The sequence below is a fragment of the Lucilia sericata genome, unplaced genomic scaffold (genome assembly GCF_015586225.1).
Source record: "Lucilia sericata isolate MDLA Ls3-8-SP2 unplaced genomic scaffold, ASM1558622v1 Contig001541F_arrow, whole genome shotgun sequence".
Classification (NCBI taxonomy): Eukaryota; Metazoa; Arthropoda; class Insecta; order Diptera; family Calliphoridae; genus Lucilia; species Lucilia sericata.
The window spans coordinates 1-18,882 of NW_023995465.1; the positions used below are offsets into that span (position 1 = coordinate 1).

Consider the following 18,882-nt stretch of genomic DNA (forward strand, 5'->3'; position numbering starts at 1 on the left):
ACAGAAGAAGGAACAAGAGCGTATAGAAAAGGAACGTATGCGTCGTTTGATGGCCGAGGATGAAGAGGGTTATCGTAAGCTTATCGATCAAAAGAAAGATAAACGTTTGGCATTCCTGCTCTCACAAACCGATGAATACATTAGCAATCTCACACAGATGGTGAAGCAGCACAAGGACGATCAAATGAAGAAGAAAGAAGATGAACAGAAACGTTTGCTGCAATACAAGAAGGAGCTGTTAGTGAGTGGAGAATACATAAATATTGATGATAGTAGTGTAGCGGCTGATTTGCATGTCACTGTGATGGAACAAAGCACTGGCAAGAAATTGACCGGAGAAGATGGTCCTGTACTGAAACATTTACACAGATGGCTAGAACAACATCCCGGTTGGGATTGGGTGGAAGATGATGATAATGCCGTTAATGAGGAAGAGAAAATCAAGAAGAAAAGGAGAAACAGGAGGGAGAAGAAAATGCTAAAGAGGGTGATGAAAAGAATGAAGAAAATGCCCTTATTGAAGATCCTTCGGCTTTCATTAAAAAGGTCAAAGTTGAGGATGATGAATATCGTACCGAGGAGCAAACCTATTACAGTATTGCCCATACTATACACGAAAAGGTTACCGAACAGGCCAGTATTATGGTTAATGGTAAATTAAAGGAATACCAGTTGAAGGGTCTAGAATGGTTGGTTTCTTTGTACAACAATAATTTGAATGGCATCTTGGCTGATGAAATGGGTCTGGGTAAAACTATACAAACCATTTCTTTGGTTACCTATTTAATGGATCGCAAAAAGGTTATGGGTCCTTTTTTGATTATTGTTCCCCTTTCTACTCTACCCAATTGGGTGTTGGAATTTGAAAAATGGGCTCCCTCGGTGGGTGTAGTCAGTTATAAGGGTTCTCCCCAGGGCCGCCGACTTTTGCAGAATCAAATGCGCGCCACTAAATTCAATGTTTTGCTCACCACTTATGAATACGTTATTAAAGATAAAGCGGTATTGGCCAAAATACAATGGAAATACATGATTATCGATGAAGGTCATCGTATGAAAAATCATCATTGCAAACTGACACAAGTTTTGAATACTCACTATATAGCGCCCTATCGTTTACTGTTGACCGGTACTCCCTTGCAAAATAAATTGCCCGAGTTGTGGGCTCTATTGAATTTCTTGTTACCCTCTATTTTCAAATCCTGCTCCACCTTCGAGCAATGGTTTAATGCTCCCTTTGCCACTACCGGTGAAAAGGTCGAATTGAATGAAGAGGAAACCATTTTGATTATTAGACGTTTGCACAAAGTATTGCGTCCCTTCTTGCTGAGACGTTTGAAGAAAGAAGTCGAACATCAATTGCCCGATAAGGTGGAATACATTATCAAGTGTGACATGTCCGGTTTGCAAAGAGTTCTCTATAAACACATGCAAAGCAAGGGTGTTTTACTAACCGATGGTTCCGAAAAGGGTAAACAGGGCAAGGGTGGTGCTAAGGCTCTTATGAACACAATTGTACAATTGCGTAAGCTGTGTAATCATCCATTTATGTTCCAGCATATTGAGGAAAAGTTCAGTGATCATACCGGTGTTCACGGCATGGTTTCGGGTCCCGATCTCTATCGTGTATCGGGTAAATTTGAATTGCTAGATCGTATTTTACCCAAACTTAAGGCCACTAATCACAGAGTATTGCTCTTCTGTCAAATGACACAGTGCATGACTATAATTGAGGATTATTTGAGCTGGCGTCAATTTGGTTACTTACGTTTGGATGGTACCACCAAGGCTGAAGATCGTGGTGAACTTTTGCGCAAATTCAATGCCAAGGATTCGGATTATTTCGTTTTCTTGCTTTCCACTCGAGCCGGTGGTTTAGGTTTGAATTTACAAACAGCCGATACTGTGGTGATTTTCGATTCCGATTGGAATCCTCATCAAGATTTACAAGCTCAGGATCGTGCCCATCGTATTGGTCAGCGTAATGAGGTGCGTGTCTTGCGTCTTATGACAGTGAATTCTGTGGAAGAACGTATTTTAGCTGCCGCACGTTATAAGTTGAATATGGACGAAAAGGTTATTCAGGCCGGTATGTTCGATCAGAAGTCTACGGGCAGTGAACGTCAACAGTTCTTGCAAACCATTCTACATGCTGATGATGCCGATGAGGAAGAAGAAAATGAGGTGCCTGATGATGAAATGGTCAATATGATGATTGGCCGTAGTGAAGAGGAAATTGAGTTGTTTAAAAAGATGGATATTGAGCGTAAGAAAGAGGATGAACGTTTGCATCCTGGCAGAGAACGTTTAATCGATGAATCTGAGTTGCCCGATTGGTTGACCAAGGACGATGATGAGGTGGAACGTTGGCATACTTATGAGGAGGACATTATTTTGGGTAAGTGGAAATATTCTTCAGATGTACAAAATGGAATAGTTCACAAAGTTCTATTTAAGTTCAGTTTCAGTTCATGTTCAGTTCTAGTTCAGTTTCAGTTTATGTTCAGTTCTAGTTCAGTTCTATTTCAGTTCTAGTTCAGTTCTAGTTCAGTTCTAGTTCAGTTCTAGTTCAGTTCTAGTTCAGTTCTAGTTCAGTTCTAGTTCAGTTCTAGTTCAGTTCTAGTTCAGTTCTAGTTCAGTTCTAGTTCAGTTCTAGTTCAGTTCTAGTTCAGTTCTAGTTCAGTTCTAGTTCTAGTTCAGTTCTAGTTCAGTTCTAGTTCAGTTCTAGTTCAGTTCTAGTTCAGTTCTAGTTCAGTTCTAGTTCAGTTCTAGTTCAGTTCTAGTTCAGTTCTAGTTCAGTTCTAGTTCAGTTCTAGTTCAATTCTAGTTCAGTTCTAGTTCAGTTCTAGTTCAGTTCTAGTTCAGTTCTAGTTCAGTTCTAGTTCAGTTCAGTTCTAGTTCAGTTCAGTTCATTTCAGTTCTAGTTCAGTTCTAGTTCAGTTCAGTTCTAGTACAGTTCTAGTTCAGTTCTAGTTCAGTTCTAGTTCAGTTCTAGTTCAGTTCTAGTTCAGTTCTAGTTCAGTTCTAGTTCTAGTTCAGTTCTAGTTCAGTTCTAGTTCAGTTCTAGTTCAGTTCTAGTTCAGTTCTAGTTCAGTTCTAGTTCAGTTCTAGTTCAGTTCTAGTTCAGTTCTAGTTCAGTTCTAGTTCAGTTCTAGTTCAGTTCTAGTTCAGTTCTAGTTCAGTTCTAGTTCAGTTCTAGTTCAGTTCTAGTTCAGTTCTAGTTCAGTTCTAGTTCAGTTCTAGTTCAGTTCTAGTTCAGTTCTAGTTCAGTTCTAGTTCAGTTCTAGTTCAGTTCTAGTTCAGTTCTAGTTCAGTTCTAGTTCAGTTCTAGTTCAGTTCTAGTTCAGTTCTAGTTCAGTTCTAGTTCAGTTCTAGTTCAGTTCTAGTTCAGTTCTAGTTCAGTTCTAGTTCAGTTCTAGTTCAGTTCTAGTTCAGTTCTAGTTCAGTTCTAGTTCAGTTCTAGTTCAGTTCTAGTTCAGTTCTAGTTCAGTTCTAGTTCAGTTCTAGTTCAGTTCTAGTTCAGTTCTAGTTCAGTTCTAGTTCAGTTCTAGTTCAGTTCTAGTTCAGTTCTAGTTCAGTTCTAGTTCAGTTCTAGTTCAATTCTAGTTCAGTTCTAGTTCAGTTCTAGTTTAGTTCTAGTTCAGTTCTAGTTCAGTTCAGTTCTAGTTCAGTTCTAGTTCATTTCAGTTCTAGTTCAGTTCTAGTTCAGTTCTAGTTCAGTTCTAGTTCAGTTCTAGTTCAGTTCTAGTTCAGTTCTAGTTCAGTTCTAGTTCAGTTCTAGTTCAGTTCTAGTTCAGTTCTAGTTCAGTTCTAGTTCAGTTCTAGTTCAGTTCTAGTTCAGTTCTAGTTCAGTTCTAGTTCAGTTCTAGTTCAGTTCTAGTTCAGTTCTAGTTCAGTTCTAGTTCAGTTCTAGTTCAGTTCTAGTTCAGTTCTAGTTCAGTTCTAGTTCAGTTCTAGTTCAGTTTCTAGTTCAGTTCTAGTTCAGTTCTAGTTCAGTTCTAGTTAGTTCTAGTTCAGTTCTAGTTCAGTTCTAGTTCAGTTCTAGTTCAGTTCTAGTTCAGTTCTAGTTAGTTCTAGTTCAGTTCTAGTTCTGTCAGTTCTAGTTCAGTTCTAGTTCAGTTCTAGTTCAGTTTAGTTCAGTTCTAGTTCAGTTCTAGTTCAGTTCTAGTTCAGTTCTAGTTCTAGTTCAGTTCTAGTTCAGTTCTAGTTCAGTTCTAGTTCAGTTTCTAGTTCAGTTCTAGTCGTTCTAGTTCAGTTCTAGTTCTCAGTTCTAGTTCAGTTCTAATTCAGTTCTAGTTCAGTTCAAGTTCAGTTTTAGTGTTCTAGTTCAGTTCCAGCACAGTTCAAGTTCAGTTGTAGTTCGTTTCTAGTTCCAGTAATTACATATTTCTTTTCCCTTTTTATAGGTCGCGGTTCCCGTCAGCGCAAGGAAGTCGATTACACCGATAGTCTTACCGAGAAAGAACTATTACGAGCCATTGATGATGGCGCCGAATTTGATGATGAAGACGAGGAGGAAGAAGCTAAACGCAAGAGACGTAAACGTAAAAATCGTAAAGATGATTCGGATGATGAATCTCTGGCGGGTCATTCAATTAAACGAAGACGTCGTCAAAATATCGACAAAAAACTTAAGAAACAAATGGGTAAAATAATGTCGGCTGTCATAAAATACACCCACGAAGATGGTCGCATTATATCGGAACCTTTTATGAAACTACCCTCCCGACAGCGTCTGCCAGATTATTATGAAATCATTAAAAGACCGGTGGATATAAAGAAAATCTTGCAGCGCATAGAAGATTGTAAATATGCCGACTTGGATGATTTACAAAAGGATTTCGTGCAACTATGTCAAAATGCCCAAATTTACAATGAGGAGAATTCTTTAATTTATCTAGATTCCATAGAGTTGGAGAAAGTGTTTGTGAATGCCAAACAACGCATACAAGCACAAGCTTCACAAAATTCCTCCATCACCGGTGAAGGTGGCAATGCATCGGATAACTCAGAAAATGAAGATAATTCTGGTCAAGATAATTCTGATGATGAAGAAATAGCCTCCACCTCAGCGGCTGCCGTTAAAATGAAACTTAAACTTAATAAAACCATAGCCAGCACACCCACCACTCCCACACCCTCGTCCGCACCCCCAGTAAGTGCTTCGACTAGTAAAAAGCAAACAAGACGCAAACGTTCTCAAAAGAAATACACCATATCGGATGATGATGATGACGATATGGATTAGCTACCACTCGGAGTGGTATTCTCTTTGCAAACTCATCATGATTAAAGAAAAAAGAAGCTTAAACATGTTTCTATATTTACATATTTTAAACATTGGGTTTTCAGTTTTTCTTGATTTAGTTGTTAAATATTTTTGCTTGTCCCCCCTTTATTTCATTTTTAACATATTTATTCTTAAAATAATTGGTTTAAAATTTTATCCACTCTATAGATTTTTGTAAAATTTTGTTTAATAATTTGCTTTTAATCACTTCTTTTTTTTTTTTTTTCTTATTTAAGTATGTCTTTTATTTTTTTCAAACATATGTACGTATTTCTTTTAGTTTACTTTTTTAAATATAAACGCAAATAAAAAATTTATAATATTTAAAATATACCATTTGCGGAAAATGATAAAAAAAATTATAAAAAATAAATTGCTATTCTTCAGAATTAGATTTAAACAGGAAAATTTAAAATAAAAATGTAATTCAAAATTATTCTAACAAAAATACATTTATTAAAGAAAAAAAAATATTCAATATATTAAATAAAAAAATACTTACATTAAAAAACAATAATCAATGTTTTTATTTGGAAAATAACCATAGCGTACAAGGTAGGTGAGAGCAGTGTTTTATGGGAAGCTTTACTTTACACATAAACAGTTTAGAAACAAAATAAAACATTTTTATAATTTTCTTTTCCGCCTGTAAAACCAAACCCCATATAAACAGTGTCATGACCTTATAGCTATAAAACTCACTATAACTTTAAAGTTTAAGCGCATTCTTAGTAGTTTATTTAGTAAAGCGAAAGAGAGAGAGAGAGAGAGGAGATTAGAAAAAGGAATTTCTTCCGCATTATATTTTTTTAAAGAATTTCTAAAAACAGGTACTAATTACAAATTAGGAGATTTAACATAGATATTTAACATGTAAACAAGTTTACACTTATAAACGGCTAAGATTAAATAACGGTTAACACTACTTACAAAACAGACTATGTAGCTACAGAGAGACAAACAGGTGTGTGAATAGACCTCAGGTATGGAAAATTGAAAATTTTGAAAGTAGACTTTAGACTTGAATATAAACTAGTCTATATATAGACTAGACTATAGACTAGACTATAGCCTAGACTATAGACTAGACAAGACTATAGACTAGACTATAGACTAGGATAGACTATAGACTAGACTATAGACTAGAATAGACTATAGACTAGACTATAGACTAGACTAGACTATAGACTAGACCATAGACTAGACACTATGAACTAGACTATAAACTAGACTGTACACTAGACTATAGACTAGACTATAGACTAGACTATAGACTAGACTATAGACTAGACTATAAACTAGACTATAGACTAGACTATAGACTAGTCTATAGACTAGACTATAGACTAGACTATAGACTAGACTATAGACTAGACTATAGACTAGACTATAGACTAGGCTATAGACTACACTATAGACTACACTATAGACTGGACTATAGACTAGACTATAGACTAGACTATAGACTAGACAATAGACTAGACAATAGACTAGACTATATACTAGACTATACACTTGACTATAGACTAGACTATAGAATAGACTCTAGACTAGACTATAGACTAGACTATAGACTAGACTATAGACTAGATTAGACTAGACTTTAGACTAGACTATAGACTAGACTATAGACTAGACTATAGACTAGACAAGGCTATAGACAAGACTATAGACTAGACTATAGACTAGAATAGACTATAGACTAGACTATAGACTAGACTATAGACTAGAATAGACTATAGACTAGACTATAGACTAGACTATAGACTAGACTATAGACAAGAGTATTAACTAGACTATAGACTAGACTATAGACTATATTATAGTCTAGACTATAGACTAGACTATAGACTAGACTATAGACTAGACTATAGACTAGACTATAGACTAGACTATAGACTAGACTATAGACTAGACTATAGACTAGACTATAGACTAGACTATAGACTAGACTATAGACTAGACTATAGAGTAGACTATAGAGTAGACTATAGACTAGACTATAGACTAGACTATAGACTAGACTATAAACTAGACTATAGACTAGACTATAGACTAGACTATAGACTAGACTATAGACTAGACTATAGACTAGACTATAGACTAGACTATAGTCTAGACTATAGACTAGACTATAGACTAGACTAGACTATAGACTAGACTATAGACTAGACTATAGACCAGACTAGACTATAGACCAGACTAGACTATAGACTAGACTATAGTCTAGACTATAGACTAGACTATAGACTAGACTAGACTATAGACTAGACTATAGACTAGACTATAGACTATAGACTAGACAATAGACTAGACTATAGACTAGACTATAGACTAGACTATAGACTAGACTATAGACTAGACTATAGACTAGACTATAGACTAGACTATAGACTAGACTATAGACTAGACTATAGACTAGACTATAGACTAGACTATAGACTAGACTATAGACTAGACTATAGACTAGACTATAGACTAGACTATAGACTAGACTATAGACTAGACTATAGACTAGACTATAGACTAGACTATAGACTAAACTATAGACTAGACTATAGACTAGACTATAGACTTGACTATAGACTAGACTATTGACTAGACTATAGACAAGACTATAGACTAGACTATAGACTAGACTATAGACTAGACTATAGACTAGTCTAGTCTAGTCTATAGTCTAGTCTATAGTCTAGTCTAGTCTATAGTCTAGTCTATAGTCTAGACTATAGTCTAGACTATAGTGTAGTCTATAGTCTATAGACTATAGACTTGACTATAGACTAGACTATAGACTAGACTATAGACTAGACTATAGACTAGACTATAGACTATACTAGGACTAGACTAGACTATAGACTAGACTATAGACTAGTCTATAGACTAGACTATAGACTAGACTAAAGACTAGACTATAGACTAGACTACATACTAGACTATAGAGTAGACTATAGACTAGACTATAGACTAGACTATAGACTACACTATAGACTAGACTATAGACTATAGACTAGACTATAGACTAGACTATAGACTGATTATAGACTAGACTATAGACTAGACTATAGACTAGACTATAGACTAGACTATAGACTAGACTATAGACTAGACTATAGACTAGACTATAGACTAGAATATAGACTAGACTATAGACTATACTATAGACTAGACTGTAGACTAGACTATAGACTAGACTATACACTAGACTATAGACTAGACTATAGACTAGACTATAGGCTAGACTATAGGCTATAGACTAGACTATATGTAGGCTACACTATAGACTTGACTATAGACTAGACTATAGCAAAACTATAGACTATAGTCTAGACTATAGACTAGACTGAACTAGACTATAGCAAGACTAGACTATAGACTAGACTATAGAAGAATAAAGACTAGACTATATACTAGACTATGACTATAAACTAGACTACGGACTATATCATAAACTACACTATAGGAAAGACAATAGAACTAATCGCAAAATGTTTATAGCTAGAAAAGTACAGAAATTTCGTGGGCCTAATGCGTTATTTTTAGTGGCCAAAAAGTACTATTGTACTGAATTTTCCATGCCTGGTATAAAATTTTACTCTTTTAAGAGTAAACAGACATAATTTCTAAAATGAAAGAGAAATAAATAGAACTGTGTGTGTTTTGTGCGAAAAAGGGTACTTGCTGTAACAATATGAGAGTTTACAGAGGAAAAATTTATTACCTGTCGTAGCAAAACCACTACAAAACAAGAATATAGGTTAAAAATCCCATTATACACATATAGAAAATACTATTATAAAATAAACGGCTGTTAGGCTGGCGGACTGACTGGTTGTTTTAAGAAACTGTAAAGAAAAACTGATTCATGAAACCACATTCCATAAATGGTAGGACAAGGTGAAAGACGTGTAAATAGTCTGGCATTTAGTAGAACAAACATTAAACCATAGACTAGTCACCTAGTGTTTGGTTAATAAAAAGACCAGAGCATAAGCGGTTAAAATAAGTAAACGTTTACTTACAATATGTGAAGTGAAGTGAGAGTTCAAACAAAGAGATTGAGGGAAAAATCAATGGGTCTTAAGTTGGAGATTTAAGAGGAGAGTGTGTGCAAGAGTTGTACTAAATATATTGTGGTATGAATGGTTTAGTTTGAAACCAATAAGACGTGGCGTTGGATGGAGGAATATTAATATAGAAAAACACGCAAGATATTTTAAAAGAATTAAAAGAAAAAAAGTCTAAATCTGTACGATATTAAAAGCAAATTAATTAACAAAATTTTAAATAAACAAGTTGAAATCACAAGAAAATATAAATATTTATTAGAAAAAGTAATAGATTTAAAATAGTGAAAGTGTTAAAGAAATTTTGTAAGATATTTTTAAATATAAACCCACACAAACACCTTCAAAAAATATGAGAAAATTAAAATGTTGCTTAATTTTCAACTAAATGATTACAAAATCAATTTTGTTTAAATTAAATTAAAAGTAATTATATTAAACTAATACAAAAAACAACAACAATATGTCCACAAACTCCAATAATATTTTACAAAGACGTAAACCGTCTAAAAACAAATCAAAACATGTTAATGACAAAGATCTGTTATTAAACTCTGCGACTGAAACCTCAATAATAACAACAACAACAACGGCACAGTCGGATAAAAACGAAAGACTTCAATCGGGCAGAGAAAGCAACAAACTTGAGAAAGAAAGAAAAAACTTTAATACAGCCAACAACAACTGCACACCAGCAGCGGCGTCTACAGCAACAACAACATTTACCACTACCATACACAACTTATGCAATGGTAATATTACACCCATAGTAAACTGTTGTCGTGATATAAACTGTTGCTTAAATGCCACCTCCACCACCACCAGCACAAATGCTTTAGCCACTTGCCAGCCGCTGTTAAGAGATTCTGCCGGCACAATATCAAAAGAATCCAGCCTAAGACGTTCTTTATCCAGTTCTCCTAACTCCTATATAACTAATAACAGTGAAACCCAACCCCCCACCATAAGACCAGAAAAGCAAGTTTCCACTTCTTCTCTGCAGCCGGATAAATTTGTTTTACAAATCCACTTAGATCTATTTGCTTGGACCCTATTTATTTTAGGCTTTCTTACCCGTTTCTACAAACTCTCCTATCCTCGTAATGTGGTCTTTGATGAGCTGCACTATGGCAAATTTATCAGCCACTATATAAAAAATATATTCTTTTTTGATCAACATCCGCCCCTGGGCAAACAAATTATTGGTTCCGTGGCTCAATTTATAGGTTTCAATGGCAACTTTTCCGTCTCCCGTATAGGATCGGAATATGATGCCAATATACCCATATTTTGGTTACGTTTTGTGCCCGCCTTATGCGGCAGTCTATTGCCCAGTACTGTTTATCATCTGCTTTTGGAAACGGGCCTAACGAAATGGTGCTCTTTACTGGGTGGACTTTTGATAGTCTTCGATAATGCCTTACTCACGCAATCGCGTTTTGTTTTAATGGAATCTATGTTATTGTTATTCTGCTCGATTGGTTTGTACTTTTTGTTGAAATTTCAAAAATCACAATTTCCTCAAATAAGTTGGTTGTTGTATGGAGTGGCTGCCTCTTGCCTGCTGACCTGTGCTATGTGTGTGAAATATGTGGGATTTTTAACGTTTTGTTTAGCTGGTTATTTGATTTTGCGCTACTTTTGGAATTTGATATATGATGCCACGAAATCGAGTGAGTATTACCATGACTTGGTTTTTGTCAAATTTAAGATAAAAGGGAGATGGGACAACTCATAAACACTATATGTACTATAAACTAGACTACAGACTAGTTAATGAACAAAGCAGCTCTAACTATAGTCTATTCTAGACAGGTTATACTATACTAAAGACTAAAATACACTATAGACTAGACTAGATTATAGACCAGACTATAGACTAGACTATAGACTAGACTATAGACTAGACTATAGACTAGACTAGACTATAGACTAGACTATAGACTAGACTATAGACTAGACTATAGACTAGACTATAGACTAGACTATAGACTAGACTATAGACTAGACTATAGACTAGACTATAGACTAAACTATAGACTAAACTATAGACTAGACTATAGACTAGACTATAGACTAGACTACAGACTAGACTATAGACTAGACTACAGACTAGACTATAGACTAGACTATAGACTAGACTATAGACTAGACTATAGACTAGACTATAGACTAGACTATAGACTAGACTATAGACTAGACTATAGACTAGACTATAGACTAGACTATAGACTAGACTGACTATGACTAGACTAATACTAGACTATAGACTAGACTATAGACTAGACTAGAGACTAACTATAGACTAGACTATGACTAGACTATAGACTAGACTATAGACTAGACTATAGACTAGACTATAGACTAGACATATAGACTAGACTATAGACTAGACTATCGACTAGACTATAGACTAGACTATAGACTAGACTATAGACTAGACTATAGACTAGACTATAGACTAGACTATAGACTAGACTATAGACTAGACTATAGACTAGACTATAGACTAGACTATAGACTAGACTATAGACCTTAGACTATAGACTAGACTATAGACTAGACTATAGACTAGACTATAGACTAGACTATAGACTAGTACTATAGACTAGACTATAGACTAGACTATAGACTAGACTATAGACTAGACTATAGACTAGACTATAGACTAGACTATAGACTAGACTATAGACTAGACTATAGACTAGACTATAGACTAGACTATAGACTAGACTATAGACTAGACTATAGACTAGACTATAGACTAGACTATAGACTAGACTATAGACTAGACTATAGACTAGACTATAGACTAGACTATAGACTAGACTATAGACTAGACTATAGACTAGACTATAGACTAGACTATAGACTAGACTATAGACTAGACTATAGACTAGACTATAGACTAGACTATAGACTAGACTATAGACTAGACTATAGACTAGACTATAGACTAGACTATAGACTAGACTATAGACTAGACTATAGACTAGACTATAGACTAGACTATAGACTAGACTATAGACTAGACTATAGACTAGACTATAGACTAGACTATAGACTAGACTATAGACTAGACTATAGACTAGACTATAGACTAGACTATAGACTAGACTATAGACTAGACTATAGACTAGACTATAGACTAGACTATAGACTAGACTATAGACTAGACTATAGACTAGACTATAGACTAGACTATAGACTAGACTATAGACTAGACTATAGACTAGACTATAGACTAGACTATAGACTAGACTATAGACTAGACTATAGACTAGACTATAGACTAGACTATAGACTAGACTATAGACTAGACTATAGACTAGACTATAGACTAGACTATAGACTAGAATATAGACCAGACTATAGACTAGACTATAGAACAGACTATAGACTAGATTATAGACTAGACTATAGACTAGAATATAGACTAGACTATAGAGTAGACAATAGACTAGACTAAACAATAGATTAGACTATAGACTAGACTAGACTATAGACTAGACTATAGACTAGATTATAGACTGGACTATAGACTAGACTATAGACTAAACTATAGACAAGACTATAGACTAGACTATAGACTAGACTATAGACTAGACTATAGACTAGACTATAGACTAGACTATAGACTAGACTATAGACTAGAATATAGACCAGACTATAGACTAGACTATAGAACAGACTATAGACTAGATTATAGACTAGACTATAGACTAGACTATAGACTAGAATATAGACTAGACTATAGAGTAGACAATAGACTAGACTAAACAATAGACTAAACTATAGACTAGACTATAGACTAGACTAGACTATAGACTAGACTATAGACTAGATTATAGACTAGACTATAGACTAGACTATAGACTAGACTATAGACTAGACTATAGACTAGACTATAGACTATACTATAGACTAGACTGTAGACTAGACTATAGACTAGACTATAGACTAGACTATAGACTAGACTATAGACTAGACTATAGACTAGATTATAGACTAGACTATAGACTAGACTATGGACTAGACTATAGACTAGACTATAGACTAGACTATAGACTAGACTATAGACTAGACTATAGACTAGACTATAGACTAGACTATAGACTAGACTATAGATTAGACTATAGACTAGACTATAGACTAGACTATAGACTAGACTATAGACTAGACTATAGACTAGACTATAGACTAGACTATAGACTAGACTATAGACTAGAATATAGACTAGACTATAGACTAGACTATAGACTAGACTATAGACTAGACTATAGACTAGACTATAACTAGACTATAGACTAGACTATAGACTAGACTATAGACTAGACTATAGACTAGACTATAGACTAGACTATAGACTAGACTATAGACTAGACTATAGACTAGACTATAGACTAGACTATAGACTAGACTATAGACTAGACTATAGACTAGACTATAGACTAGACTATAGACTAGACTATAGACTAGACTATAGACTAGACTATAGACTAGACTATAGACTAGACTATAGACTAGACTATAGACTAGACTATAGACTAGACTATAGACTAGACTATAGACTAGACTATAGACTAGACTATAGACTAGACTAGACTAGACTATAGACTAGAACTATAGACTAGACTATAGACTAGACTATAGACTAGACTAGACTAGACTAGACTAGACTAGACTGTAGACTAGACTGTAGACTAGACTAGACTAGACTAGACTATAGACTAGACTTAGACTAGACTATAGACTAGACTATAGACTAGACTATAGACTAGACTATAGACTAGACTATAGACTAGACTATAGACTAGACTATAGACTAGACTATAGACTAGACTATAGACTAGACTATAGACTAGACTATAGACTAGACTATAGACTAGACTATAGACTAGACTAGACTAGACTATAGACTAGACTATAGACTAGACTATAGACTAGACTATAGACTAGACTATAGACTAGACTATAGACTAGACTATAGACTAGACTATAGACTAGACTATAGACTAGACTATAGACTAGACTATAGACTAGACTATAGACTAGACTATAGACTAGACTATAGACTAGACTATAGACTAGACTATAGACTAGACTATAGACTAGACTATAGACTAGACTATAGACTAGACTATAGACTAGACTATAGACTAGACTATAGACTAGACTATAGACTAGACTATAGACTAGACTATAGACTAGACTATAGACTAGACTAGACTAGACTATAGACTAGACTATAGACTAGACTATAGACTAGACTATAGACTAGACTATAGACTAGACTATAGACTAGACTATAGACTAGACTATAGACTAGACTATAGACTAGACTATAGACTAGACTATAGACTAGACTATAGACTAGACTATAGACTAGACTATAGACTAGACTATAGACTAGACTATAGACTAGACTATAGACTAGACTATAGACTAGACTATAGACTAGACTATAGACTAGACTATAGACTAGACTATAGACTAGACTATAGACTAGACTATAGACTAGACTATAGACTAGACTATAGACTAGACTATAGACTAGACTATAGACTAGACTATAGACTAGACTATAGACTAGACTATAGACTAGACTATAGACTAGACTATAGACTAGACTATAGACTAGACTATAGACTAGACTATAGACTAGACTATAGACTAGACTATAGACTAGACTATAGACTAGACTATAGACTAGACTATAGACTAGACTATAGACTAGACTATAGACTAGACTATAGACTAGACTAGACTAGACTATAGAAGACTATAGACTAGACTATAGACTAGACTATAGACTAGACTATAGACTAGACTATAGACTAGTCTATAGACTAGACTATAGACTAGACTATAGACTAGACTAGACTAGACTATAGACTAGACTATAGACTAGACTATAGACTAGACTATAGACTAGACTATAGACTAGACTATAGACTAGACTATAGACTAGACTATAGATAGACTAGACTAGAGACTAGACTAGACTACTAGATAACTAGACTATAGACTAGACTATAGACTAGCTAGACTATAGACTAGACTATAGACTAGACTATAGACTAGACTATAGACTAGACTATAGACTAGACTATAACTAGACTATAGACTAGACTATAGACTAGACTATAGACTAGACTATAGACTAGACTATAGACTAGACTATAGACTATACTAGACTATAGACTAGACTATAGACTAGACTATAGACTAGACTATAGACTAGACTATAGACTAAGACTAGACTATAGACTAGACTAGACTAGACTATAGACTAGACTATAGACTAGACTGTAGACTAGACTATAGACTACACTATAGACTAGACTGTAGACTAGACTAGACTATAGACTATAATGTGGATTATAATAACAACACATATGATGTTTGATAACAAAAAATATCCCACGGTAAAAATAGTTTAATGAATGTTTCTCAACTGAAAAACAAAATAATAATGATCATGATCAATGCAGGTGAAGCTCTGGATCTTTGGAAATAAGAAAATACGTTTGTGTTTATTTGATTGCAAGTGACATATTGAAATGATCAGTTGTTTTGAAAACAGCTTAGCTAAAAAAAAACTAGCAAATTGCTTGCCAATAATTGGGAAATCTTACAAAAACTATTCATCTTTATTTATGTATACAAAGAAGCATTTGTTCGATCAAACATTTGGTTGAACTATTCGATTAGTATGTGGGTTTATTAAAATCATACTTCTTCTTGTAGTTAAAAATCTCAATTCTTTTTACTTTTGAATCCATATAGCGAAGGGGATATGGCAATGTCTATCCGCATGTATGTTTAAATCAATTTTTTGAAGACTCCAGATGTCTTCGTGACTCAAAACTTGGTCAATCCTATTAGATATGCTTTTGAGAATTTTTCTGTTTAAACAAGTAAAATCGATTCAAAGTAATGGGATCATGAGGGAAATTCCGAAAAAAACCGTTATTATATCGGAGATAATTTGTGCGGAAGGTGGGCAATATGTATATCAAAATAAAGGTATTTCAGAGACCTGTCATTTTATATACGGATTTTTGGAGAACAAAGTTTTCATTTGTTTTCATTCATCTTTACACTTTTAACTCATAGTGAAACTCCAATTTTTTTTGGATAATTTTGTAAAAACAACAGGGAATTCATTTAGTGCAAATTTTGACTTAATCCCCTTCTTTCTAATAATCATTATCTTTTCCAGCATTCCATCTAATCCTGCAATCTGCCGTACAATTTTGTATCTTTACCATCATACCGATTTGCATCTATCTGGGCATCTTCTATATACACCTAAACACCCTCTATCGTGCTGGACCACATGATAGTGTTATGACTAGTGCCTTTCAGGCTTCGCTAGAAGGTGGTTTAGCTTCAATAACTAAAGGTCAACCCATACAAGTGGCTCATGGTTCACAAATTACCCTGCGTCATACATATGGTCGTACCTGTTGGTTACATTCACATGCTCACGTTTATCCCGTACGTTATCCGGATAAACGAGGTTCTTCGCATCAACAACAGGTGACATGTTATTCCTTTAAAGATGTCAACAATTGGTGGATTGTAAAGAGGCCAGAGCGTGATGATTTGGTAGTAGGTGATGAACCGGATGCTATACGTCATGGTGATGTAATACAACTGGTGCATGGCATAACAAGTCGAGCATTAAATTCTCATGATGTAGCGGCGCCCATGACACCACAGTGTCAAGAAGTTTCCTGTTATATAGACTATGAAATCAATATGGAAGGAGAGATTTTATGGAGAGTGGATATACTCAATAAAGATACGGTAAGTGCGTGGTGGTTCTTTTCGAAATCAAGGTTTAATTGGTGTTTCCTTTTGTCTGTAAATTTAGGAGGGACCTATTTGGCATGCTATTAAATCAGAAGTACGTTTAATACATGTTTCAACGGGTGCAGCTATGAGATATACTGGACGCCAGCTGCCTGATTGGGGTTTTAATCAACATGAAGTGGCTGCCGATCGTGTTATAGATAATAAAGATGCCATTTGGAATGTTGAAGAGCATCGCTATACGAAAGGTAAGTTGAAGAAATAAAGAGTTTCGAGTTTAAATCTCAAATGTTTACCTATATTTAGCCCATGACGAAAAAGAACGAGAAAAACAACTATTAGCCGCTGAGATGTTACCCACTAAACCGACAACTCTCACCTTTTTCGATAAGTTCTTTGAGCTACAATCGAAAATGCTTTGGCATGGTCCCCAAATACAAGCTCATATGTATAGTTCAGAGCCACTAGAATGGCCGCTACTCTCTAAGGGTATAGCCTATTGGTTGGATACCAAATCAAATGGACAAATACATTTGCTGGGCAACATACTCATTTGGTATACCAGCACTTTAGGTGTTTTAGTCTATATGATTTTGTTTGTATTTTATCTTTTGCGTCGTCGTCGTTTATGTTACGACATCGAGGAGTCAGAATGGCAAAAATTCTTATCTGTGGGTCATATATTCTTCGCTGGCTATCTAATACATTATCTACCCTATTTCTTTATGGAACGTACCCTCTTTCTACATCATTATTTTCCGGCATTTTTATTTAAACTACAATTGCTTTGTTATGTTATCGAACATATCGACTATTTGTTGAGACGTTATTGTGGTTCGGCCCTATGGATGGTGCGTTCATATCGTTTGGCAGTTATTAGCTGGTTTGTGGCTGTCATCTCGGTTTATATACGTTTCTTGCCGCTGAGCTATGGTTTAGAGAAGTTAACGGCCGAAGAAGTTATTAAGTTGCGGTGGAAAGATACTTGGGATTTTGTCATACAACGGGACATAGCAGTGCATTGATTGTTTGATTTAAGTTAAAGTAAATTATGTATAGATTGGACTAGAAAGAAATATATTCCATGTACTATAGTTGTATTTAATATTTGTTAAATTACATTTAAGTTTATGCAAACATTTATACACAAATACATATACATATAATAACATAATTAAGAAAATAAATAAATGAAAATTATTTATAATATTTTTTGAATTGCAATTTTAATTGAAACTTTATATTTTCCAAAGATCTTAATTTTTCGTTAAGGTTAACAAAATTCTATATTTTAAAAAAATTCAAAAGCTCTCATAATTCAACAATAACTCAACTAGAACTTAACTAGAACTGAACTAGAACTGAACTAGAACTGAACTAGAACTGAACTAGAACTGAACTAGAACTGAACTGAACTAGAACTGAACTAGAACTGAATACTAGAACTAGAACTAACTTGAACTGAACTAGAACTGAAACTAGAACTGAACTAGAACTGAACTAGAACTGAACTAGAACTGAACTAGAACTGAACTAGAACTGAACTAGAACTGAACTAGAACTGAACTAGAACTGAACTAGAACTGAACTAGAAACTGAACTAGAACCTGAACTAGAACTGAACTAGAACTGAACTAGAACTGAACTAGAACTGAACTAGAACTGAACTAGAACTGAACTAGAACTGAACTAGAAACTGACTAG

At 34.6% G+C, this 18,882-nt stretch overlaps 3 protein-coding genes across 3 annotated transcripts; all 3 read left to right on the top strand.

Moving 5' to 3' along the window:
* Positions 1–6: 6 nt before the first annotated feature.
* On the top strand, positions 7–557 carry LOC119611835 (ATP-dependent helicase brm-like). Its single transcript, XM_037967543.1, has 2 exons — positions 7–510; positions 554–557. The coding sequence occupies exons 1-2, from the start codon at positions 38–40 to the stop codon at positions 555–557; spliced, it is 477 nt and encodes a 158-aa protein (XP_037823471.1). The 5' UTR covers positions 7–37.
* LOC119611826 (ATP-dependent helicase brm-like) lies at positions 460–5,687 on the top strand. The gene is made up of 2 exons (XM_037967528.1): positions 460–2,398; positions 4,407–5,687. Exons 1-2 carry the CDS (start codon positions 643–645, stop codon positions 5,246–5,248), a joined length of 2,598 nt encoding a protein of 865 aa, XP_037823456.1. The 5' UTR covers positions 460–642; the 3' UTR covers positions 5,249–5,687.
* Positions 5,688–9,149: 3,462 nt separating this feature from the next.
* LOC119611834 (protein O-mannosyltransferase 1) lies at positions 9,150–18,383 on the top strand. The gene is made up of 4 exons (XM_037967542.1): positions 9,150–11,030; positions 16,583–17,172; positions 17,240–17,426; positions 17,485–18,383. Exons 1-4 carry the CDS (start codon positions 9,821–9,823, stop codon positions 18,201–18,203), a joined length of 2,706 nt encoding a protein of 901 aa, XP_037823470.1. The 5' UTR covers positions 9,150–9,820; the 3' UTR covers positions 18,204–18,383.
* The last annotated feature ends 499 nt before the right edge of the window (positions 18,384–18,882 follow it).

Coding starts and splice junctions, on each gene's coding strand:
- LOC119611835 (XM_037967543.1), top strand. CDS start 38: ATGCGTCGTTTGATGGCCGAGGATGAAGAGGGTTATCGTAAGCTTATC.
- LOC119611826 (XM_037967528.1), top strand. CDS start 643: ATGGTTAATGGTAAATTAAAGGAATACCAGTTGAAGGGTCTAGAATGG. Junction 2,399..4,406: donor TGAGGAGGACATTATTTTGG/GTAAGTGGAAAT, acceptor CCCTTTTTATAG/GTCGCGGTTCCCGTCAGCGC.
- LOC119611834 (XM_037967542.1), top strand. CDS start 9,821: ATGTCCACAAACTCCAATAATATTTTACAAAGACGTAAACCGTCTAAA. Junction 11,031..16,582: donor ATATGATGCCACGAAATCGA/GTGAGTATTACC, acceptor TATCTTTTCCAG/CATTCCATCTAATCCTGCAA. Junction 17,173..17,239: donor ATATACTCAATAAAGATACG/GTAAGTGCGTGG, acceptor CTGTAAATTTAG/GAGGGACCTATTTGGCATGC.